This window comes from Panonychus citri, unplaced genomic scaffold, assembly GCF_014898815.1.
Source record: "Panonychus citri isolate SS breed McGregor unplaced genomic scaffold, ASM1489881v1 Contig00033, whole genome shotgun sequence".
In the NCBI taxonomy this organism is placed as follows: domain Eukaryota; kingdom Metazoa; phylum Arthropoda; class Arachnida; order Trombidiformes; family Tetranychidae; genus Panonychus; species Panonychus citri.
The window spans coordinates 340895-368781 of NW_026515438.1; the positions used below are offsets into that span (position 1 = coordinate 340895).

Consider the following 27887-nt stretch of genomic DNA (forward strand, 5'->3'; position numbering starts at 1 on the left):
TCTTAACAAATCAAGTTATCAGTTACATTGATAACTGATTATACAATTTACATTACGGAAAAGGATGTAAAATACAATTTAAATGTTAACTATTCAATCATGAATTTTACCCTGATCATCATCACAATTGATTGATCTGATTGAGAGGCTGATGCTGTCATTAATCATTTAACTCTTAATCTAATTTGCAAGAATTTATCATTAATACGTTTCTTTTTTGTTCAATTTTTTCAAATAGAGAAATTGTCTCATCTTAAAATGTATTTTGTGGCCTTTCTTGTGACTAAGGTAAGTCAACAATTAAATGATGTTCATTTATTCATTTCGTATCAGCTGATTAATATTCTCTTCCTGTTGTTATACAATTGGTGAAATAATGATTAAGATGATTCATTGTTTTTTCCTGTGTAAACGGAAATCTATGGATTTTCAGTTGAATGTTACTCTTTTTCCGGTTGTGTTCATTGTAACTTTTGGGTTTCTCAATTTTGAAATTAGGTTAATATTTTGTCTAACTACTTGTTTATATGAAGTTTTTTTCTGCTGGATTAACTAATTGCATTAAATTGTGTAAACTTGATTGTATTATTTAAAAGGGGATCATAGTTAATTGTGATGAATGAGATTAACTATGATCACTTTCTGATTACTGTTTTGTTTGTTTGTCTGTTAAAATAATTTAATTTTCACCTTACATGATTAACATTAATTCAAATCAACTCTTTTAATTGATGATCTTAATAATAAGTCATGATTTGGGTTTAACTTAATAATGATAATTGTAATATTTTCTCTCTCTCTCCTCCCGTTAATTAAGATTATTTTTGATTACCTTATTACAAAGTATTACCAACATTTAGACAATTGTTTGAATCTAAACAATAATTAATCAACAATTAATGTGAAGACATGAATACCAAAAATCTAGAATATTTTCCACCATAATGAAAAGATTTCCTCCCAAATATATATTCATCCAAGTTAGTTAATTACATTGGGATTAATTAACTAGATTGTTAATCAATTAACGTTGTCTTTGCTAATTTCCTTACCTTCACTTTGAAAAAGCAATTTAAACCACCCAAACTATTAACTGTCAAGTTTACACCAATTTCATGGTTAACTAATCACCAACAAGATGAGCGAGAGGATTAAGTTGATAAAAAAATAGTTAATCAACTGACCAAAAAAACTAACCATTAACATGAACTTGTAACAAATTATTATCAATCTGAAAAGTTGATTAGATTACCTGTAAATTATAATCAGCTAAATACAGTTAATTTATCGTTAAAAATACTGGTTAAACAAGGTGATACTGATTAAGATGATGATGATGATATTGATGAAAACCTGCAATAAGATGATTTTAAATTGGGTTTCTGGTTTTCTTACCCGAAAATTGTATCTCTTTTTGAAAAGTAAAAATTGAAACAGGAAAAAAAACTGACCCCTTGACCCAAATTAAAGTCTTAACTTATAATAATAGTAATCAGAATATAATTTAAATAAGTCAATCTAATCTGTAACTATTAGAAAGGTATCACCTTGATCCGGAGCTGAAAAGGTCTTCATCTTCATCTTAATCATCATCATCATCAACAAAGCCTCCCTTTAATCAACTGATACTATTATTTATTTTATCATTAAGACAAATTGAAGTTCACTTGATAATGTAACAATTAATTAACTCACACTGACCACCTGACACACAATAAGAGTAAATTAAATGGTCTCAAATTTTTATTATAAATAATGTTAATATAATTATGATAATAAAGTTTCAGGTATGTTCTAGTAAATGATTTAGTTGCAATACTTAATCAACAATTAACGATAATGATCCTAACAATATCATGATTATACTATAAGTTACAATGTAAATGATTAAGTTAATATTACCACATTAATTGACATGATAATGTTAATTAGATCTGAATATTTTCAATAGTTTTTTATATCGTTGTTGTTAACTAATTATATTAATAATAATAATTTGATTGTTATTAATTTTATCAATGAACATTGTATTATCATTGTGGTTTATATTTATTTATACCTTTGTGAGTTAATAGTCAAAGTTGATTAGTATGATTATGTTAATTATTATCATTATTATTGTTAATCATTATTGATTTTTAATTGAATAGTTATTATGAATATTTATTTTCATGATTAACTTGAAAAGGTTAATATTTCAATCAACTGAACAGAAGTGAACAATTTAATCGCCAATGGAAAATATTTCATGTTTCAATGTGAGTTATTATTGATGATCTGGGATTAGTAGATTAATTCCCATGATAATGTACATTAGATTTCACCCTGAAGGTGATAGATAACCTGAACAAGAAATGATTACTGAATCAGAACTTTTCGTTGAGTTTATTGTTTAACTTGAACTTGATTGTAGAGACATTCAGATGATGATGAAGATAAAATGTTGTCATTATTGTTGATGATGATTCCAGGTATGTTTATCATCCTTTCTCACTTTTCCTCTTTCGCTCTCTCAGGATTTGAACTTGTTTCCTTTTCTCTATCATTCCTGTAACACAATAAACTCAGGTACCATCATTGTGTCAGTTAAGATGAATGAAACTCAGGTAACTGTTACCTGTGATGTAGATAAATACAAAAAAAAAGTTTTTGATGATAAACAGTATAAACTTTGATAATGAATACTCTGTTTACCGTTGAAAAATGTTTCTTCATGTCTTATTGTCATGGTGATTATCTTTTGAAAAAAATATGATAATTCAGACACAGAATAGTAAAAAGTTTGACCCATTAGATGATATGAAAGCAGTTTTTTCTTTGCGTTGACAATTGAGCATTTTAATTACTTTTTGTCCGATTTGCACATACATTTGATGTTCAAATATGCAATTTATCAATCAGTTGATAATTAGATTAGTTTTGATCAATAAAAAATTGATGGCCTGTTGAGAGATTGGGACAGAAGAAAAAAATGATTTCGATTGAAGAAAATTTACTAAAAAGTGTTGACCATTTAATCTAATACGATATTATATTTAATCGTAGGTCATTCGTTTAAATTGGCAACATCATTTGTCATTTGGTCTGTTGATCTTTAATACAGTTTTGTTGATTGTTCTGAAGAAGAACTCATAGAGAAGAAAGAGAGAGAGAGAGAGAGAGGGGAGAGGGGGTAGAGAGTAGAAAAAAATTCTGATTCTGATTTCTATTCTCTTTTTTTCTCACTTGGCTCTGCATCAGAGTAACACAAAAAAATAAAGGTTGATATATTTGTATCTGATTGAAATCAATGCTGCCAGTGAAAGTTGTGAGAGCGAAGAGTGAGAGTGAGAGATGATGATTGTGAGGATGATAAAGATGATGATGAGGAAGGCAAAATAAGGTGAAAATGGGGTTGTTGATGTTACTGTTGTTATCCAATCGCCATGAGGATTGTTGGCAACTCTGAAACCTCTCAGCCAAAAGCCATCAATCTTACCTCATTTTATTGGAATGACCAAAAGCTATGAGGCTATATGATTTCTCTCTCTCTCTCTCTCTCTCTCCGGCAAACAAGTGAAAAGATGATGACGACGATTAATCATCTGACCAGAATCGATCTTTACTGAAAATTTTCATTGAATTATTTACTAATGAAAAAAAACATTTTCATCTTACAACCGATAGATTAACGTTAAAACAATATTTTATCAAACAATATAAATTGAGTAAATCTTATCCTTTCTGATTATTGTGATTGTACATTTTCATTGCGTGTTATTGTTACAATTAAATAGCTTATTATCATGATGCACTTTATGGTTAATCCTAAGCTCTTGTATTCTATTACAAATGAAGAGAGTAATTTAAAAAAATTAACTTTTCATTGTACTGATTACTTTTCTTATCGTTGATTGTTATGAAATTTAAGACTAATCAGTACATCATCTTGTCCATCTTCATTTTTACCGTGATGATGATGATTAATCTAACCATTTTTCTGTAAATCGATGTTTGAAATCGTTAATTATTAACTTATTTCAAAGTTGATTGTTATTAGACAAACAGCTTTTAATATCAAGTAAAAGATTGAAATGTTTACACTTAGTGTGTTTATATTGTTTTTCAACATGCAAACAATAATTACATATAATCAATTGTAAAATTGTCGATGATGCTGGTGATGATTAAGACGATGACTTTAATATTGATGCAAAAAAAAAGGTAAAAGTGGAACGCGTTCTGTGCGTGCTTATTATTGTGTCTTGCAAACAATCAAAAGTAAACAGTGAAGAAAAAAGTTGATTGTAACTAAATTGTATTAGAAATATGATTAATACAATGACTGTAATCATAATAATAATGAAGATAATTGAAAAGCAGGTTAGCCTAATTCTGTTTATCTTTTGTTATCATTTATCTTCATCATCAGTTTTTTTTTTCATATTCAGTTGATGAAAGTCTTTTCAGAAGCATCTTTTTCATATTTCTCTCTCAGTTCATCATCATCCTTTTACTTGCATAATTGTGCCTTGAAGGTATCAATCTGCATTTACCCTTATAAACGATTACCCGTTTTCCATTATCATCGTCCGGAAGTTGACCTCAAGACTGAATCAGAAGGTCACCAGAACTGTTAAGAAAGATGAGAAAAGAATAGAAAGTTATCATGCATTGATAAACAAAATGAAGAATAAGATGATGATCAGGATGACAAGGATGAAGATAAAATTGCAAAAATAGCATATGAGCCATATTGAAGATATGTAAGCTTAGAAAAGGAGGATGAGGATGAAGATGAAATCGCTGATGTAAGGTCATAAAAGGAAGATATTTAAGAAGATAAAAGACAGGGGAGAGATTAGATGATGATAATGAGGATGATGATGAAAGATGAAGTAAGATGATGAAAGTCTTTTCTATTAAAAGATGAAAAAAATCTCAATCTTCTCCCTCTATCTCACTCTCTAAGTGGAAAAGTAATTCTGATGTTTTCTTTTGTTTTTCCATTGAAAACGAACAAAAAAACAACAATATCACTAATCTGATTATTTCCAAACTGATTAAGTGTATTAATTGGTTAATGACAATAAGGATGAACATACGATTTAATTGTTATTGTAACAATTTGTTAATCATGTTTAATTGAGGATAAACATAAACAACAAGTTGTGTTTATATACTTACAATTTTTTAATATCTTTGACCATTGAATTGGTTTACTTTTCATTGATTGTAATAGTTGAGGATTTTTACGTAACTTTTTACGAACCAATTTATCTAATTGTTCAGGATCATTGGGTAAATTTGATTTACTTGTTAAATTAATTTGATAAATTGCTGCAGATACCAGACGGCAAATAACAGTTAACCAAACTTCATGTTCAATTGCTGCTCCTAATCCAACTAGATGGGTAATTAGTGACGAGGAATAGAATTGGATTACATCTAATTGCGATGAGGTTAAGTTAATTGTTGATTTATTATATTCACTGATCATTTTTTGTGAATCAAGGATAATTGCAGTAATTGCCAAGAAGATTAAAAAATATCGACCAAATTTATACCAATTAGGTGATTTTATCTCACTTTTATTATTGTTAATACATTCACTTGTAATTAATGAGGATAAAGATGAGGAGGAGGATGAAGATGATGATGATGATGATTCCATCTCTAATTATTAATACATACAATTTTTTTTAACGATTTAAAAATTTAAGATCTTAACTATTGTTAAGACGTTTCCATTTTTACCTTTATTACCTTTACCACCCAACCCATCACTTTCTCCTCCTTGTTATTGTTTCACCTTGACTCCCAATCTAAATTGGTAACCATAGCAAATGAATTGAGCAAAACAGTCAACAATTATTCAAAGAGGATAACAAACAAGTATCACAGTGATTTACAAAGTCCTCAGGTAGGGAGTCGTAAAAAATGAAGATAATTATTCAGGTTGAATCTTTTTTTTTCACCCAAATATCAACAAAACTGTTCATCAATAATGTTTCTGTCAATGCGACTTAATTGTTTGCAACAATAATTGAATACAATTTAATTCTGTTGATTCATTAATCTTATTTCTTGAAAAGTTATTGTTAATTAACATCAATTGATCAGTTTTTTTTTCTTCTTCCTGTAAAATCCAATTGATTGGATTTGAAAATCGTTTTGAATTGTTGTTTAATCGTTGGCAATAGATTTAGATTATTTTTTTGTTGTATTATCAACAATCAATTCAATTTAATTCAAATTTAATTAATTACTACTGTAAACACAAACTCTAATCAAGTTTCAATAAATTTGCATTTCTTTTTCCTTATAAGTGTTTTCCTTTGTTTTACAAATGATTAATTACAATAATAATTAGATTGGATTTAGTAATTGATTATTTACAATTAGCTTTTTGGTTTTTGATTACAACATAAGCAAATGAATTGGGGCTCATAATGATGTTAATTAAGTAACGCAACTAATTGGTTAAAGTCCCAACAATTAGTTGATTGACCTTAAGGTTGAGTTAGTTGATTATTTTCAATCTCGATTTCATCTGAAAAAACTCATTACTTTTAACAAAGAAATGAAGGTAAAAAAATAGAAAGAAAAAAAAGAATAAGATTGGAAAGAGAAAGCGAGAGAGAGAGATGAAGATGATGATGATGATGAAGCTTAACCATCATCATGATTATCATCAGGATGAGCATCATAGATTTAACTATGGAACCCACCCTGTGTATGGTAACTTGGACCAAGAAAAATCTCCCCAGGTAGAAGGCGAGGAAAAGTTATTTTTGCTTCTTTTTGTCTGTCTATTTTTCCTTCACATGGTTGGACAGATTTTTGGCAACACTATCATCGTCTTCATCATTATCAAGATGAAAAAGTATCAAAGCTGAGAGAGAGAGAGAGATGATGATGATGATGATGATAAAAGAAAGTAAGATGATGGCAAGTAAAGTTCATTGATATGGTAAGAATTTGTTGCTATTGTGTATTTGTTGTTGGTGTATTGTAACGACTTCAAGTAATGGGAGGATGATGTTGATGAAGATGAGGAGATAACTAAACAGATGAACGATGCTCAAGATATTATAAAAAGAGGATGGAAAGTTGGTGTTCTTAGGAGGTAAGGATAAGATATGATACATTATTTTATATCTTAACTATTCAAGTTCATCGTTAAGCTCAAGGTCAACGGGATTTGTGCCCATCACTAGTTGTAGTTACCCATTCACGCTATAAGATGATAAATAAACCTGATAAAGTAAAGAAAGTGCATCTTTATGGTTATTTCAGATTCATTTTTTTTCTTCTTATTTTAAACTTTTTTTTTTCTCTCAGTGAAAGTTTTACCTGAAAAAGTTTATTCTCAGCATAAAATCAAGTTGAACAGATTGATTTCCATAGCAATTACATTTAAAATAATTATTGATAATCAATCTAAGATAAGGGTAAGCTAAATGCAATAACTTAAATGAACAAGAGGCAAAGTAGATAAAGTGGATTATAAGGTAAATGAAGATGGGAATAGAAATGACCTTTCAAGTGGTCATTCAATTGAAGAGAGAGAATTGATAAAAAATTAAGAGGAATGAAAATAAAACTGGAAAAAAGTAATTCACCAATTGGACAATCAAATGAATGTTAATGTTTATGATTATGTTAAATAAGAAACTGATCAATACTTTATCATCAATTGATTGTCTTGTATCAATTTAATTTGTAGTAATACATCTAATGGTCAAGGTGTCAAGAATGACCAATCAAATCAAGACACATAATAGACAATAATACAAAAAGAGATCCACAGATATTAACAAGAGTCAATTTCAAGCCTCATCCTCAACATCAACATCATGTTCAGGTCAATTTAGATATGGAAAACTGAATCAACTGAATCAACTGAACAACAACAGAAAACAATTGGTAAGTTAATAGGGAAAAATATAATCACCATGATAATATTAAGGTGGATGATTATTATCATGATGATCATGATGATGATGATTATTACAATTGCGTTTGTTTTGTACTAATAGTATAATAGTAGTTAGATTACTATGAACAGGAAACTCAATCAAAAACTAATTTCCATGTAAAAAGTCAACAACAATCAAGTAATTGATTAACAAATTTCATTTACCTTTCACTGATTCACTTAACCTGAGTCTTGAACTATTTAATATCGATGATTAGTTTTATCTTATTAATCTATTGTTATTTAATGGTAATTTTAATTGTTTTAGTATCTTAAGATTTTAATCATAATCGTTTCAATTTGATGATTATAACTTTTATCTAATCATAAATCTAATTGTTTTTAGATTTTTTTTATTAATCATTTATTTTGGGGCAAGGTTAATTGTTACAGCTCTTTCAAATCAAAATCGTCATTGACAATTACAATTAAAGTTACTGTAGTTAACCTGAAAACTTAAATAGACTTGCTAACAATCAGTTTATTGCTGCATCAAATTACATTAGAAGGAGATTAACTTAATTGATAATTAATGTTAAAATAATTTTAAATCATTTCATTGAATCAACGGTGAGAAAAAATTTATATAATATCCATAGACACTGACCAATGGTCATTACCATTAAGAGATGTTATGATTACAGTAAATAGTAATTGTGATAATTATTAAGATAACTGCTATTTAATTGCAATTAAGATTTGATCATTTTTTATTCCTCAGCCCTTTGATTATTTACTTTAATGTTGATTGTTAATCACATGGTAATGTTTACATGATTATTTATTTTTCTTTATCAATAAATAAATAATAATTAACAATTTCAATTATGTTAATCATTTGATTTTAAATATCATCAAGTAAAAAACAATTAATCAACAGTTGGTTAACCAACGGTAAATAATAATGGCTGAACGACATGAAAAAATTGAACAAACTGGTTGAACAATTAAACACATAATCAAGTCAAACAATCAAATCGCTTGAGATGATTACTGACAAAAAAAATGGACTTTTATCAATACTATTGGAAGATGATGATAAGATGACAATGATTAGGTGACAATGATGATGGTTAATGATACTTATTGATGAGAGTGATAAAAGATGACGATGATTACCTTAATTTGATTGTCCAAACCTTAAATAAGATCACCCGGTAACCATAATTTTCTCTTTCTTTTTCTCTTTCTCCTCTTTCTTTTATTACCACAACATGCGCACCATTTTTACTCTTTCCTCATGATTTCTCTCTCTCTCTCTCTCTTTTCATCCTCATCTTCCTCTAACTCCGCCTTATCATCATTCTGGCTCCTTCGGCTCACTTAACTGTAAGAGTTTGTTCAAGTTCTGAAGTCACTCATTTCATGTTTCAAGAATCATCATCATCCTCATCACTTTTTTTTCATCAATCTCATCATCTGTTTCTGCATTTAAATGTGTATCAAAATTATCATCAATTGTTGACCCAAACTTATTAGTGTATCTAATTTAATTTAAATTGTTTCAATTGTTTTTTTCTACTTTATTTGGATCAATTAATTAACGTGTTTACCAAAGTTTTCATCTGAATTAAATTGGGATAACAATATGATTCCTAATCTTTCAAAAAGTTTCCGAGACTAAGGTAACTAAGTGATATTTATTTCTCAATGAGATTTTGGTTTATCCTTTTTTCCTTCAACCAGCTTATCAATTAACGATAATTATTTGTTAGATTCAATTATCTAGTGTAATTTTCATCCATTATCATAAATTAGTCTCTCTATTTACATCATCTTCAAGTCATTATCATCATCAGTCATCATCTTGGTCTTTTGTTGGTTTTTTGCATCTTTCAAATTTTTATTTCCATGATATCAGCATCAATCGAGAGAGCCAGTGAGAAGTTACTTCATCTTCATCATCATCTCTAAACCAATTACAACTTACGATATTATGATAAGTTTTTATCCGAAAATGCTGACGATGATGATGATGATGATGATGATGATGTCCACTCGATATTATGGTTAAGAATATAATCTTTTGACAGTTTTTATCTTCTTGTCTTCATCTTATATAAATCATGATAATCATTTGCATCTATCATGAGGTTTTCATCTGCAATTGCAAATGATAATCAATGATGAAGTGGGAGTACGATGAAAATGATGATGATTACAATTTCAATTAATTTTATCATCAATCTGATTGCAACTTCTCCTTAATTTGATTGTGAATGATCAATGAGAGTTAAACCTTAGAGAAGGCAATTAACTAATCAAAAGTATGCCAATATTAATGATCCAGTTGATAATTGATAACAATTGATTAGACTAATCTTAGAGATTAACCATTTTAATCTTGAACCAATTAGCTAATTGTTATGAAGGTGAAACAAAAGATGAACTTTAATCTTAAAGTGTGTGAGGTTATGCAAATGAATTGATGAATTTAATTGAACATTACTAACTGATCAACGTGTTTGTGTGAATATTAATTAATTTCTCATCAACAATTACGGTAATTTCGATACAGTTTTCAACGGTTTGTGTGAATTAGACTTGATATATTTAATCAGCTGATTTAGTTTTCACATCCTAATCATTTGCAATTGTTTTCGTTTGAAACAATTATCTATCTCATGGAAAATTAATTTACATTTTTTTGTTTTTCTTTTCTTTTCACAGTTTTATCGCTAATCTAAATTAACGGGATTATTATCAACTGAATGTATCAAATGGATTATTAAAAGTGACCTTAATCAAAGAGATAAAGATTAAATCGTAATTAGAGTTAACGAATTAGTTAATGTGCTAATGTGCTAATTGTCATAATGACAGTTATTTCAAGCTCATCATCATCCTCATCAAAGTTATCATCATCTTCAAGTGATTCCTTACGATCAAGTAAATCAATAATACCAACAGGAAACACACCACCCTTATTATTATCAACACAATCAACCACGCCAACAATTGCATCTAATTGCAATACTATTAATAAATCAACTTTTAGTACAACAATTAACTCAACCTCTCAACGGATAATACCAACATTTGATGATCATCATAATCAATACTGTAATAACAACAATGGTCATAACATTAGTGAAAGTAAATTAAAATGGTCAGCACATTCATTTAAGCCATTAATTGACTATAAATCTAATCAACGTGGACGTAGTCCAGTTTATGGTAAACTTAAAACAATGGCGATTATACCGAAAAGGATGTTAGCCAAAGCCTTCCAGGTAAGAATCAGCTGTTTGATTATTTGAAAAATTTAATTAGAAAACATTTAATTTGTTTGTTTCTTTGTTTATTAATCAAATTATTAGATTATTTTCAATTGGATTTAGATTTTCGTGATATTATATTTCCCGGTGATTCAAATGATCAGCATGATGTTTTTTTTTTCAACAATTATAATTGACAATTAGTAAAAAGATAAATGAATGATGTATTTTTTATCTTGTAACATATTCTTATAACTTTTTTTTTTCATTTCTTGGTGAAATTATCATGATGATAATTTAATTCATGTAATATCAATAATTTTAAGGTTTCGTATTACCGTTAATTTAAATGTAAACAATTAACTCTTGAAACGATTTATATTATTGTCATGATAATAATGATTATGAAATTTTATCATCGCAATTTAAGCAACTAATATGATTGTTCAAATTGTGATAATTTATTTTGCAACATGAGAAAAAAAAGTTTCATCTTCAAGTTTATTCATGATGGTTTTTTTCTCGTTGCTAATCTCTCTCTCTCTCTCTCTCTCTCTTGCTCTGTCGTGTCGATTGTTATTTTTATCATGGTGATGATTTTATTCAGGCTGAAATGCATGATGTTGACAGGAAGGATTATGTCGTATTCTGGTTAATCTAATCTGGCTTGAAATGTGTCTTCTTCCGTTCTGATTACCATCTTTGTTGTTGTGAATGTGAAAATTAAGAAACTTGACCATTCACTATAATAACTGTGAGTTTGGTTAGTTGATTATTGTGAGTAAATTAAGTTAATTGAAGGGAAAGGAAATGATAATCATAATAATAAGGTATGAATGGGGTTGAATGTTAATTATTGTTGTTGTGTTTCAATTGTGCTAATGTTTTTGTTTCTTTATCATGAATCTCATGACAACGTAGTCTTATTACAATTAATTAGGTCAAACTGACCTGACCAAACAGTTTGCTGCTAAATTGTTAACCAATTTAAAGACAATCAGTTGATCATTTCATGTAAATCACTTTTTTCTCAACTAGATTAGTGAATTGTTACTTTCTATGCTAACCAATTTCAAATGATAGAAATTAAATCCCTTTAATCATTGAACAATTTACAGAATCTTTTATCCTGATCCTCTTAAATTGTTATCATTTATTAATCAACCTGTTTTTTTTTCAAGATTTGTCGGCTAAATATAACTTTCATAATTGCCGCTTATAACTTGCTAATTGTGACAAAGTTCAAATTGAAATTGATTGTAGCTAATTTGTTAATTTTTTGCCTTAATTTGAACCTAATTGGCTGATGTATCCTCAATTTTACTGATCAGCAAAATGAGTACAATTTGATGAAATATCATCAAACATTGTCATCTTTTTACTAATCATAATTTAAATAAATCTGTCAAGTTTGTTAATCTTAATTGTTTGCTGTTTCTTGCATTTTGATTGTTAAGTTGATGCAAAAAAAAACGTGCTATTACTTAATCATCATCATCTTACATTTGGTTTTTTTTTCATATTAACTGTCAATCAATCAGCAATTTACACAATATCGTTAATCCAGTTATAAGTCTACAAATGCGAAAAGCAATTGAATACAATTGGAAAAAAACATCTCAACAATTGGATTAATTGTTGAACAATAACTTTTCCTTATGATTGTTACTATCCAAATGTAACTATTTTTGTATAAAATTTTGTTCACTATTGAAAGTTAATTGTTCTGTCAAAACTTTGAATTAATAATCAAAAGTTTTCACTGATTGGTGAAAGTTTAAGCAAAAAGTACTAATTGACTTTAACTTTGTCATAAAAACTTAATCAAAATGAATCCCTAGTAGTTAGATTCAAGTGAATTGTCATACATAATACAAACAATTAACTAATTGTAATCAAAGTACAACAACAACTAATAAGTAGATCTGTTCATTTAATCAGGATTTTTATTTACCAATTAAATGGTAATCATGAATTCAGGAATCACCTGAATCTTATTGCATCAATGATTATCTTCCTGTTCATCGTCCTTATCATGATGATGATAAAATAAAAATCACATAGACACCAAAAGGATGACTTGTATATTTGATGATTTATCCTTCCAACACCTTGAACCTTTTTTTTATACTCACTCAACCAATTAGTTTTGTTTATCATCATCGATAAATTGACAGATTATCTCAGGTATAATTTACCTATTTACTTTTTATAAACATTGCATGTTCAATAAGATTAGATTAACCCAAATTATATTAATACCTAATGTTCAATATCCTTACTCAAGGTATTACGCTTGATGTTTGTTGTCAAATTTGCCAATACAACAAAAACTAAAAGCAAATACAATCATCTAGAAACTTGATTATTCAAAGTTAACCAAACCATAATCAACTAATTGTTGTCAACAATTACTTTCTACCTTTTAAATTAGATACCAGATGATTTAATCATTTAGTTTTCTCTCTCTCTCTCTTTGTTTGTCTGTATTCTCATTCATTTGCAACGTTGTTCAATTTAACAAATTGAATTTGCAAATGATTCTCATCACAAATTCATATTGTGATTGCCAACAGTTAATTATCATTACAATTACGGGTGATTAACTTTTTTGAAAGTTGTGTATTGTATTAGATGTGTGTTTCTCAGGATCAATTTACAATCATTGTTTGATGTTGTTGTTTGATGATTGGTAATAAACTTTTCAATTTGTTGATTGTTGCAATTGCGTTTAATGGTTACTTTCAATTGATCATTAAATTTTATCAATACAAACCGTTTGTTGTTACAATGTTATAATGTTACACAATATCTTAAGGTGTATCAACTTGTTATCGTAAACGTTATTTTCAGGTAAACCATTAAAACTATTTGCAAAAATTTATCGTTTCTTATTGTTAACCTAGTTGAAGTTTATGATACATTTGAGATAAAAATTGCTATCGAACTTTTATTTTCTCATCTTTTAAAAGTGATTCTGATAAATCATCACAATTTAATTCACGTTTTCATCTCGTTTTTCTTACCATTCACTTGCTAATCAACTAATTATCACCAATGTTGTTAACAGTTTTTCACTCTTATTGAAATATCATGTTTATCATTACCTTGTTATCGTTACCCTGTTGATAACACATAACTTGTTATACTTTCATTATTAGTTGTTTATTAGATTATGTTTCTAATTGAGTTTCTGTGTTACTTTTTTTGTGTTACTTTCTACTTTTAATTCAATTGAGTTTCTCTAATTATTTTAACAGATAATTAAATTTACTTTTCCTCTCTAACTTACCCTTTGAAAGTTACTCTTTTAATTGTTATCAGATTAATTATATTATTATATTAATTTTCCATATCTTGATAATCATCTTAATAGCAACAAGATTCAATATGAAAATTTTGCTCTATCATATTTCATGTAAAACTTGATGTAATTATGATAATAAACACTGAGAATAAGTTTTCAGTTACTGATTATTGACTGGTTGGAGTGGGTGGTGAAAAAGTGTAACTATTATATTCAATCATCGGTAATCATAAGCAATTAAAGGTAAATTGTTAATAATAACGATGATGATGTTAATTGTGTGTTGATATTATCGTTTTTTTTTACTGGTGATAATAATAGTTGATATTAAATCAGGTCAATGGTTAGGCAATTACACATGAAAAATGACTTGGAAAAGTTTATCAATAAGTTTGTAATTGGAAATTTCTTATGATCTATTAGAATCATTTTATCGAATTTGTAATTAAAATAAAACTACTGTGTCTTTAAACGATAACATTGTGAACACACACTCGAAATATTAAAATTGAAATGATTTGATTGTTGATTGTTGATTGTGAATACTAATGTTTATGTTGATTTGTTTTCTGTGTACAAAATTTGATTTACATTGATTTGGATTTCAATTGTTATCACTTATTGTCAATGGATAACAACATTGATGGATAATAATATAACTTGAATAATTTGGAATTTCATTTTTTTTTGTTCTCATTGTGATTTTTTTTTCTTCGTCAAGGTTCTTGTGTTTTCTCAATGAATAATATTGAACTTTCTTTGCCATTTTTTCTGACAAAATCCATATCAAATTTGAATTGGATCAAAATAATTCACTTTTACATATTAATCTGATTCATTTTCAGAACTTTTTCTTACTCTTTCACCCTCGAATCTGTTATCATTGCTATCTCTTTGTGTGTGTTTGTCTATGGTACCAAGGGAAGGTTCAATTTTTTCTTCTTCTTAAGTTGAATATTGATTGAACAATTCATATATCGTGAACTATTCTGATTCTTTGAGTTATTATCGTCAAGAATTATTATTCATTCCAGTGTTCATGGAGAAAATGAATAAGATAATATTGATCTTTATTCAATTGCAAAAGTATTTTTTCTGATAACTTATTTTAAATCATTTTCTCATCTGTTTTTTTCATGTTAATCTCATTAATCAAAAGACTCATGATTATAATGATGAAGGAATTAGTTGATCGGCTTGATTTTCTCTCTCTCTCTCTTATTCAATCGATGATTTTTCATTAATTATTATCATGAATTTTTGATTCAACTTGATCATGATAATGATTATAAATGATGTTTCCATAATTGATCAGGATTTGAATCAGAATTAGGATGAAAAAGGGCCAATTATTTTTCAGGTATCGACAAAATAAAGGAGTAGAATTGTTAATAATAATTTGAATGATGATGATATTAATTCTTATTTTGATTCTATCACTTTATAAACCGGATATTGACCTCTAATAATTATGATGCCTGAATGATGAGGATGGAGATGATAACTGGAAAACAAGTTGCATAAATCAGGTCATTTTTGAGCTGATTTTTCATGTTAGATTTATAATCATCCAGATTATTATCATGATTGTTGATAATTATCTTGATCAATTTTATATCAACATCATCATTATCAGTAAGCTTTCATTATCCTAATTAATATCATTTGATCCTATTGTAATAATAGTAAAGCAAATTACACTGATGATATTATTCAGATACGATATTATTGTAGGATAAATTAGCTAATCATGATTCATTTGATATCATATTCTTGATTTAATCTAATCAGATAATTTATAATATCATCATGATTAATCCATTAATTTGATGAGATTGTTGTTGATGATGGTGATGATAAAGATGATAGGAGTTAGTCAACAATTTATCGTCATCCTTCAATGTTTCACTTTATCCTTTTTCATATTATCCATGGTTAAGTATCATGAAGATGGTGGAATTGATCACTTTCTCACTTATTCAGAATGATAGCTGAATATAATCAGAAAAGTCAGGGTACCATTTTATTAGATATAAATACTTTGTTGTAAAGATTTTCGCCTCATTCCAATCATGAGATTGGCTGAAAAAGAATCAGAATTTTTTTTCTTTTTATTTTCATTCTCTATTCTTGATTACTCTAACATAACTTGATTCGTTCGTCTGAGATTATCATGAATTCTGATGCTTTTTTTCCTCTTATTTCATGATTGTATAACTTGTTGATCGAACTGAATTTTGGAAAAAAATTATTAAAAGTTGATCCATTTCATGTTCATCTCAAGACCTTTTTTTTTGTTCATGACATGATGATATTATCAATATCTACTCATTTATTTACAGGATATCATCATGTTCATGATAGTATAAAGATGCAAACTCTTTCATGCTGATATAATTCATTCAGACTGGCGTTAAATTGTCAATTCAATGTCCTATTACCTCAAAAGTCATTTTGTCACCAGAACAAGAAGATTGATCTGAATCAGAACTTTTTTTCCTCTCTCCCTCCCTCTCTATCTCTCTCACTCTAGTTTTTATGGTTAACTGTAATTCCAGTAACCTGCTTATCCTTAATCTAGTAGTTGGTCCAGTTTTTGTTTATTTAATTGTTGCCGTTCAATTACCTGTCATTGGAAATCATATTTGCTCTATAAAAATCTTATCACTTCCTCTTAATTGTTGGTAATGTTTACTCTTCCTGTCATTTGATTGTCAAACAACTTGCATATTATTATCATGATTATTTTTCTTGCTTCAAGGTGATTCCACTTTCTTCATCATTTTCTCTCCCTCTCTCTGTCAATACAAACTCATAATCAATGAATCTCATCAGTCTTCAGATTATCATAATGGTGATGAAGATGAAAATAGTTTCGTTAATTGATCAGGTAAACAAGAGATAAAAGTGAAAGGTAGATAATGAAAAAGGTGATTTCTCAAGATTTTGGAAAATATTGAATGAATATAAATAAGAATTGACTTACAGATAATGAGAAAGATTCATGATGATGATGACAAAAAATCGAGACAAATAAACTTGAGGCTCTTTCCCAGTCCCAGAAATTTCAAGTTTCTCAGATTCTATAGATATTCATGTTATCATCATGAAGTTTAACTCATTTTTTTCTTCATATATACTTCATCATGTTTTCTCATAACTGTTGCATTGATGAAGATGATGATTATGATTTTGACAGATTTTTGAATCTTTTTTTTGTCTTTTTGTCATCAATCATCATCATGAATCTAATGCATTCTGTTTCATTTCTGATGTACTTTTTGTTTCAATATCATGTTATATACTTTTTTTTATCAAACCCACAGAATATGAGGTTAGAAAAGTAAAATAAAAAAATTCCTCCCTCTTTTACAATGTCAATCATCATTTTTATCATCATTATCTTCCTCATGATAAGATGCTGTTTACTCAATTCTGCTGAACTCTCAGAAAGGTGTGTGTGTGAGTTTCCTTGTTTACTTTACTTTTTTTTTTACATCGGTGGGAAAAGTATAAACTCCCCAGCGGAATTAACTTCACCCTCGAGTGTTAATATGATGAAAATTGGAGGGGTAAAAGATGAGAGTATATTTCATGATAATTCTGAGTAAATATTGTTAATAAAAATGTTGATAAGCAAAAGTAAAGTAGGTGTGTGAATGTCCACATATCATGGTGATGATAATTTATCAATTTCCATGGAAATTGAAGTGAAAAAGTATCACCCACCTTAACCTTTTCTCTATCCAACTTTTGTTTATGGAAACTTTTACTTTCGAACCTGTTTTCCACCTTCAATACAACTCAACTTATCGATGATGAACTGATTCTTAGATATTGAGATATTTTGAAACTTTTTTTTTTGGGAACGAAAAAAAAACTTTCAACCTTATTCATGATTCAGTAACATGAAGCGAGACATGAGGAAAAAATAAACTTTTTCTGTCTGAAATGAAATGAAAATGAAAACAAATACATGATGATAATGAACTTGATTAACTGTTAATAAACTTTATCTGTGTCAGATTAACATTCATCCATTCTGATGATGGCTTAAGATTAAACGATTAAATGAGTAGCCAATGGAATATGAGATTTAATCCAATTTAGATTGAGAATTACAATCTAACCATAATGATCACTTTAACAATGAGAAGAAAAATAATTCTTACTGAATTTTACTCAATTCCCTGAACAGAAAAAGCTTTTACCTTATCCATTTGAAATGATGATGATTCGTAGATACGAAAAACATTATTTCTTATGTTAAATAACAGAAAAAAAAGAAACAATTTATTCAATTTAACTTCCGGTTACTTTAACATTCTAATGGATTGACTAGTTGTATGGAAACTATTTCCGGTTTCAGTTATTAACTTTCTTTCAATATTATAATCCTAATGGTCCCCTGAGAGTGAGTCATATTCATGATAACAATGAAAAATTTTCATCATTGGAAAAATTTTTTCGGTTCAAACTAATTTGATAATGTGAACATTTTTTTTCTGAAAACATTTATCATGAATCAATATGATTCATTAACATTCATTTTTCTTATGTTATATTTACATAAATATTTATGGTTAACTGTTGACAATTTAATTTAATTGTAATTGAGTTTTCTACTTCTTATCTGTTTTTTATTGTTAATCATGATTGATTCCCAATTGTTGTTATAATACAAATCACTTTGATCTCCTTCGTGAGGTTAAATTGTTTGTGATGTTGTTTTTTTTTCCTTGCCAGTTGATTGTTGGTAAATTGTTGTTGTATTGCAGTTGATTGTTAAATCTTAAATTGTGATTTTTAACCTGCATCATTTTGTGCTTGATTATTGGCAAAACAATTAAATGCTTCTGCTTTTTTTTCCTGATGATTTGTTTTATGTTGATTAAAAATAATTGTACTAACCAATTTAGGTATGTTAAATTTGTAATCAATTTTTCCATTCGTTGATTGTTACAATTGTTACCTGGATTTTGTGTGGTCTTGATTGTTGTTGACTTTAATTGCAAAATTGTAGTAAAGGTAATTACAATTTTTTCAACTTCTTTAAATTAACAATTAAGCCTCCAGGTGATTATTATATTTACAAGTTAAGTTGTTAAAATTGAAGACTAAACTGAATTAAACTTTCACTTATAATTATGGTAATCAACAATTTACTAGATTAACTCTTGATTGTAGTCTTTAATTAAATTGCAGTTATCTTTAATTTGTCTTGATAATCATCACAATCATTATTTTCCCCATGATATTTATTAACAATTTACTTGTATCATAACAATTTACTATTTAATGATAATGACCATTGGTCAGTCCATATCCATAGGGGATATTATATAAATTTTTGCTCGCCATTAGTTCAGTGAAATGATTTAAGATTATTTTTAACATTGTTAAACTAAATTACAAGTAAATTAAGTTAATCTACTGCTTAATTTACACGATTATAGTAGCAATCAACTTGATTGTTGCAACGGTTAAAACTTTTATACAAATCTTGATTAACTAAATATTTTCTTATTATTTGACCAGCAAGTAATTAAAATACAATTACAATTAGATTAACGATTGACACACCAATAGTAATAATTATTATTATGAACAAACGGTTGAGTTTAATTAACAATTCAATGTTACGATTCAAATGATAACCTTGATCCATTTTGTTTTGTGATGAAAATCAGCTTGATCTAAGTTCAAATCATAATTTGAAAGTTTCATAACAATTAAAATTACCATTAAATAACAATAGTATTACTGATAAACTAATTTAAATTATCTTGACGAACCCAAAATTTTTTCATCTTTAATCATGATTAAGGTGAAATAAAAGTGAAAGTTATTTCAAAACCCAATTGAACTAGAAGCAAGTTGAGTGAATCAGTGAAAGGTAAATGAAATCTGTTAATCAATTACTTGATTGTTGTTGACTTTTTACATGGAAATTAGTTTTTGATTGAGTTTCCTGTTCATAGTAATCTAACTACTATTATACTATTAGTACAAAACAAACGCAATTGTAATAATCATCATCATCATGATAATAATCATCCACCTTAATATTATCATGGTGATTATATTTTTCCCTATTAACTTACCAATTGTTTTCTGTTGTTGTTCAGTTGATTCAGTTGATTCAGTTTTCCATATCTAAATTGACCTGAACATGATGTTGATGTTGAGGATGAGGCTTGAAATTGACTCTTGTTAATATCTGTGGGTTTCTTTTTGTATTATTGTCCATTGTGTGTCTTGATTTGATTGGTCATTCTTGACACCTTGACCATTAGATTTATACTTTCACTGATACACCTTTTCAATGTACAGTTTCTTGCTATTATTATGTATCCACATAAGTAATGTCGTTTTAGCATACATTACTTGTTGTTCGATTTCTTTAAAACAACAATTAATTAAAAATAGAAAATCAAAGATCAATCTAGGTACAAAATGATATAAAATTTAGAAAATTCAAACAATTAATTTCGATAATTTAATAATACCTAACAGTGCTTTTTCTAGTTTTTGAATCATTTTTTCAAGTGTTTTAACTGATTTTATCAAAAATTTGGAAAATTAATTTAAATTGAAGAAAAGTTTTGTTTTAATTTATGATATATTTGTTATTTGATAATTTCTTTGAGTTATATCAAATTTTAATTGAAAATAAGACAACTTTTTATCATCTTTTCTATGATAAATCATTTACAAAATTTTGAAAATGAAAATTTTATAAAAAGTTATCATCTATGAGTTTCAATGTTAAATCATTTGTATATTATTTTGTATAACTTTTCGAGGAAATTATCCTAAGTAGCCAAATTTCATCATAAATTGAATTAAACCTTTTTCTACAATATAAAGCAATTTTCGAAATTTTCTGACCTCTAAAAGGTCCAAAAAGGCCACTTCAAAAATTTGATCTCTGAAAATAAATAAAAGTTGATTTGATTACCTAAATCAGGTAAACTAATTACTAGAATTAAATAAATTTATATCATTTGAATATAAATGTTGACAATCAATTTTTATAATTAATAATCAACCAATGTTGAGAAATTGAAACTCAAAATTTTACATTACTAATGATACTAATAATATTTGTCTCTTTACATAATGTACAAACTGTTTAGTTTACTTATAATTTGAATGTTATTTCTGCAACTCTATTTACTGACCACCAGAAAGAGCAATCGGTTTGATTGGTATCAAAATGACCAGAACAATTTGTAGAGAAGAAAAATCCAACCGATCCTATTAAAGTTAATTTTGGTTTAAGTAGATTTGATTCAATTGTTAATCATCAAAATGATTAAATCAACTGTTTTCATACGAATCAGACATTTGATTAAGCTTTCAAAAGTAAAAATGTTTGTTGTTACTCAATTGTTATTAACTAACCATTGATGATGACCATTGATAATAATGTTTGATGATTTGGGCTAATGGTCATCTAACTGTTAATGCTTTTGTTAATCATAATAATCAACCATTTTGATGATCGATTGATGATGAAAATGATGAACAAAATATGATTACATTTGTTTTGCTACTTCAATGCATTTGAGAGAGAGAGAAACTTAAACAATACCATTCAACTGGTCATTCAGTGGTCAGTCTTCCCAATAACCGCTACTAGGTGAATATAAATTGTATTGTTTTGCTCATATACTTTACTTTTCTTGCATTCACCTTACCTGTGAATGACCTCAAAGTGGGAGTTGATTTGATTGACCCTTTGACGGACCATATCAATGAAAAGTATATAAAATTAAGTAACAATTGAAAGGCGATCAAATTGACCCATTAAATTTCATATATTAAATCAACTGATTGATTAACAACAATTTAATAACCACCCAAACTTTTAATTCATCTGATGATCTATTGATATTCGTGGGCTATATTTACTCAAACTGATTAGTATATATTACTGATAAAGTTGATTGTGTATCGCAATTAATTTAAATGCAAGTTGATTAAGCAAATTAAATTTCAATCATCAAATAATGATTAAGATTTCTGTACTTTACAGTTAACTTTAATTATCCTTTAAACAAATTTTGTTTCAATTTGATTGATTGAAGGGAAAACGTTTTTTTCTCAATCTTTTTTTATCACTTTTTCCAACAATTTAAGATTAAGATTATTATTATATGTTAATCAATAGCATCAATTATATTTTCATGAGGGGGAGAAGATTAAATTTATTTTAATCCTGTGATTAAGAGGTGGAGGAGGATGTTGATCATTTTCAGGTTATCATGATTATCTGAATGGTGATTTACCATGTTAAGGATTTTAAAAACTTTAATCAGATTAAAGTTTTTTTTTTCATAACCAAAAATGGTTACCAATTACCTTGGTCATTCAGAATGATTTATATTTAATTATGATTATTATTATCACCAAATTGTGTCGTAATTGTGAAGATAATTGTGTATGTGTGTGTGTGTATTTGTTGATTTAAATTGTTGTTTAATCATAATCTTGATCCGATTAATAAAAATATTCCGATAACCAGATTAACCTATTGATTTACGAATTAAAAACAAAACTTTTTCTTGCTAATTTTTTGATTGTTAATCTTATCATGACTTAAATCTACTCATCTAAATCATGATTGTTATATTTTGTTTGCTTTCCAGGCAAATGATTAAAAACTGATTAACCTGAACTTTAATCAGAATAGTTTTTAATTGGTTTTGTCATTAATTTTTTAATTGTTTAATTATTAATGATTCTTATTTATAAGTATACAATTGATTACTTATCATATTTACTAATCATTTAAAATTAATGCTTCACAATTGAAAGAGTCGCAGTTCTGATTGTCCTGAATAATCAATCAGTTAATTATCTTTCGGTTAAATTGATTTTAGAGACTTACAGCTAATTATATTTGCTTAATTGAATTTCGATTGATGATTGATGGTAAGAAATCATCTCTTATATAAACTGATAATCTTTTATTCATAACTATTTTCCATGAGATCTATTTATATATTATTATTATTATGGATATTCTAACGGTATATTAGGAAGATGAGGTGATGAAGATAACTTGCAATTCGGAATTATGAAGATATAATATTAATGGCGAAAGAAAAGTTTTAAATCTATCAGATGAGATTGAAAATTTATTCTATTGGTAATCTTTCACTCTGAAGAATTACTTTGGGTCAGAATTTTTTTTTTCTTCTTATTCTGATGATGGATAATAACAGAGAGAAACTGATTATCTACCTTGATTTTTGCACGAAGATGATGAAGATACATGATGTATATTGTATTTCTTTATTGTTATTATTTGGTCTCTGTTGTTGTTGTTGTTACTTGAATTTGCCTGGAGCTTTTATTTTGTCTACAATAAGTTTTTGTGCTTCACTTTTCAATCCATGAATCAATATGACATGATAACCATGAATCATATTGCCTTACATTCAAGGGGTGGGTGAGGTTATGATTCTGAGCCCATTACTGATGATGATGATGATGATGATCAGAAAGGGAGGAAGATGATAAAAAGCTGATGATGTTGTTGTTACTTGTTTTTACCTTATTCTTATGATGGATTTGATTCCTGTTTGACTTAGAACAGCAAATCTGATGATAATTTATTTTCATAAACCTGAGTAACTATCATCAACTATCAATCGTAATTTTTTTATCATCTATTCAGGATGATTCAGCAACAACATGATAAAATATATATTAATGATAATAATATGAATTAGATCCAACTATTAAACCACTTAATTGTATATTGTTATCATTTTAATTGTAAGTATAATTTTTACATTGAAATCAATGAGCTTGACTTACCTATGGTTGAGTGTGTCCTTTTTTATGTATTAGATCAATGTAAAGTCAATATTGATTAAGTTAATTATCATTTTTTTTTATATTATCATTAATAATTTATTTTCTACTATATCATTGTTGTTTGTTGGTAAATTAGGTCACAATTAAATCAACAAATCAGCTTAAAATCAAATAAACTAATTTCAATTAGTAAAACTTTTTTTTTATGCTCTTCCAATTAGGTTTACCTTTAATTATCTAATTTTTGTGTAATCAATTAGTTTTTTGTCTCATTTTGTTTGTAACTTTTGATTGTTTGTGATTTAAATTGTTCTGAGTGTCTATCATTACAATTATGATTCAATGTTAATCAAGCTAATCCGATCCAATTTGATTTGACTTTTTTTTCCCAATTGATTGTTTGTTTAATTTTGTTGATGATTTTTTGTATTACTTTTTGTTTGTCTCTATGCAACAATTAATGATAAATATTGTTTACTGATTCAAATTACAATTAATCAATAAATCGTACGAGTGTTTGCTATTTATGTGTCTAAAAATAGTTAATTATTTGAGTAAATCTAGTTAATTGTTGCTAACATACTGATGTTATTACGATTGTTATTATATGAAAGACAATAAAATAATTGCTAATCATCAGAATTGAATCACATTTTGAGAACGAAAGGAAAAAAATATTATTTCATCTCTAAAGAAATGATAATTTATAGTATTAATATTTTCCATTACAAGAAGATGATCATTTCTGTGCTCATCTTCAATTACTCTCTCATGTTGACTTTCCATTTCCGGTGGAAATGATTGAGAATCGTATGTTAACCGGAAATTGGAATACACACCTTATACTTTAGCTTTCACTTAATCTTTTCTTCACTTTACTGACCTCAAATAACATGGGTGATACTAGATGAAGATTCCTCAGAATTGTGTTCCTAGAATTTTCATCCTCATCATCATTATCATTTTCTCTGACTCTCTCTCTCTCCTCCTTCTCTTCACTTACAATTTACTGAATTTTTGTTCACAATATAAGTGACATTTTAACTGTAAACTTTAACGACTCTCGGTATGAAATAAGCAATTGATTTGGTAAAATGAAGATGAACAAGTTAATCTATTTGACAGAAAGAACTTAAAAGTTATTTTCTCGACTTTTTTTCCCTCCATCTCATCATCTTTGCGGTACTTTTGCGGTATCATCAAGACAATATTCCACCTTCATCACCTCCCTCAACTCATCATCATTATCATCTTTTTCTTTTCCACCGAATTCCATGAGATAATTGGAATCAACTGTTTTTCTACTCAGTATTTCTGTTGATGATATCTTCCAATTTTAATCCATAACTTCATCTTTCTCCATCATTTTCTTACCCATGACAAAGTTCATACTCATCATCTTACCCTCACTTTCACCTAAAGTTCAAAACTTGTACTTTCCAAGTTCATGACAAACTTTCACTCGAAAATATTGTCATAACACTGTCACGATTATCATCATTATCTTCAATACTATCATTATCATCATCATCATCATCATCTTATTCTTACCTTTTATCAATGAGATGTAGTATTAGTATTTTTAAGATCTGTTCTCATTATCCATCATGATGATGATCATTATCAAGATCTTTCTGATTGCTTGATGATAAAATTTCAACTACTCATTGAAAAGGCTAATTGATTTCAATATAAAAAAAAAGTAAATTGAAAATTTTCAAGTGATGACAATTTATCATGGGTACATGATGATAATGATGATGATAACAAGAGCATCGCCCAATCTATTATTATTATCATCATAACATTATCGTTAATATTATATCACAAACCATCATGGAAACAATTTAATCATCAACTTTAATCATTAATAAATCATCTTATTACATTTCTCAAGCCCAACAAGAAAAAAAGAAACAGACAATAAAAAGTTTTCTAATTCAGTTGAAACTTGTTTACCCACCAGAATTTTTGGAAACATTGAATTTACCATGACTAATATTATCCTTCTCTCTCTCTCTCTCTCTCTCATCATGATAACAGTTCATCCTGCTGGTCATTCTGATGGTAACTATGGTAGTAAACCTTTTATTTATCATAGACACTAGTAAACGATTAAGGGAAGAGTCTTTATTGAAAGGTAAGTAATAATCCTTATCCCGGATCAAGATTGTAATGTTTTCTTGATTTCTGATTTACCTCATCATTAAGTATTACTTTGGATTTTGTTTTAGTTTAATTAGATTAATTCACTTGCTTATCAGCTCTTACATATACTGGAGTTTAATTTTGTCAGTGAATTTTGGGATTAACATGATGAGACCTGTTTTTAATGGTTTTTTGTTGCTTGTTGTTGTTGATGATGTTGTTCATGTTTACCTGATGTTGATAATCATCAAATTGATCAGGTAATAAGATCCAAGATGAGAAAAAATTTCACTCATGTTGCCAGGGAAAAGATTAAGGTTAACTTGATACAAAACTTGAGGTTATTTGGACATTTAGGATTTTGTCACATTCATTTCATGTTAATTGTGTGAGTAAATTAATTTAATTCAATTCATCAATCTATCTTTGTCACACCTTAATGACTCTTGTGGTGTAAATGGGTAGGAGATGGTGAAAGAGAGAAAAAAATATCAACAAGGAAGAAGATGATGAAGAAAGACAACCAGAAGCAGATAGAAAATGATGAAGAAAATAAAGGAAATAAAGGAAAAAGATTCTGACAGAACTTCTTCTTTCTTCATTCAGAAATAAGTCTAATTTCTGATTTCAATGTTACAGATAATAAGATGAACTTTTTCCATGAACCTCTTCTCTTTCGCCTATTGTCATCCGCATCCTTATCATCATTATCTTCATCTTTGTTGTATTTTAAAAGACAATGTTAACATATTTTTCATGTTGACAGAATTAACTTTTTTTTCCTTCTGAATAAAATTCAACAAATGAATGACATTGGAATAGGAAAAAAGGAAGATAACCTGAATGAAGATGACGATGATGATCAACGTCATTGGAAATGAACTCCGGATGATAATGATGATGAGTTCTACTTCTCCATCTCTATTGTTCATCTTTTCCCTGTTTCTCTATTTATTTATATTTCTTGAGAATTTTTTGTTTCTTTTCTTTATTATCATCATCATCATCATCATTACCATTCTTTATGATGATGATTTTTCATTTCTTCCTCTTCGTCTGACACTTCATCTAAGAATCAATTTAAAAAGGTGATGATGATGTTTTCTAATGATGAAGATGAAAAGACATCATCATTTGATATGAGTAACATTTTTTTGATTGATTAACTTGATACACGAAAAAAAAGTTATTCCCATTTGATTATTGATACCTTTTCATGTTTCAAATCACTTAATCTCAACGATTAACAGATTAATTAACTTGATCATTGACACAACCATCTTTCAATTTCTCAATCAATCTACAATTTAATTGTGGTGTAAAGTTTTAATATCAAAAGGATTAGAAAATCAAGAATTGTTGTCATTAAAGTTAATCGGGATTTAAAAAAAAAATAAACATTTTCAACTATCAATAAACAACA

The 27887-nt window shown here is 27.6% G+C and overlaps 2 protein-coding genes across 6 annotated transcripts in view; one reads left to right on the top strand and one right to left on the bottom strand.

Moving 5' to 3' along the window:
* Nucleotides 1-27887, top strand: part of LOC128397546 (protein O-linked-mannose beta-1,2-N-acetylglucosaminyltransferase 1-like) — a 47151-nt gene that overhangs the window by 5222 nt on the left and 14042 nt on the right. The window contains exons 2-4 of one of the 5 annotated variants that reach the window (XM_053358281.1): nt 239-288; nt 10631-11193; nt 26360-26456. In XM_053358281.1, coding sequence (XP_053214256.1) covers nt 10777-11193; nt 26360-26456 — 514 coding nt within the window. In that variant the 5' untranslated portion in view covers nt 239-288; nt 10631-10776. Of the gene's footprint in view, nt 1-238; nt 289-9316; nt 9586-10308; nt 10488-10630; nt 11194-26359; nt 26457-27887 lie in introns of those variants that run through there. The other 4 variants (XM_053358282.1, XM_053358283.1, XM_053358284.1 and 1 more) reach the window with 4 other exon arrangements.
* LOC128397568 (uncharacterized) lies at nt 3169-5746 on the bottom strand. Its single transcript, XM_053358307.1, has 2 exons — nt 5167-5746; nt 3169-4612 (listed from the first exon to the last, which is right to left on the bottom strand). Exons 1-2 carry the CDS (start codon nt 5651-5653, stop codon nt 4596-4598), a joined length of 504 nt encoding a protein of 167 aa, XP_053214282.1. The 5' UTR covers nt 5654-5746; the 3' UTR covers nt 3169-4595.

Bases quoted from the DNA above. Each gene is read 5' to 3' on its own strand.
- LOC128397568 (XM_053358307.1), bottom strand. From the start codon at position 5,653: ATGGAATCATCATCATCATCATCTTCATCCTCCTCCTCATCTTTATCC.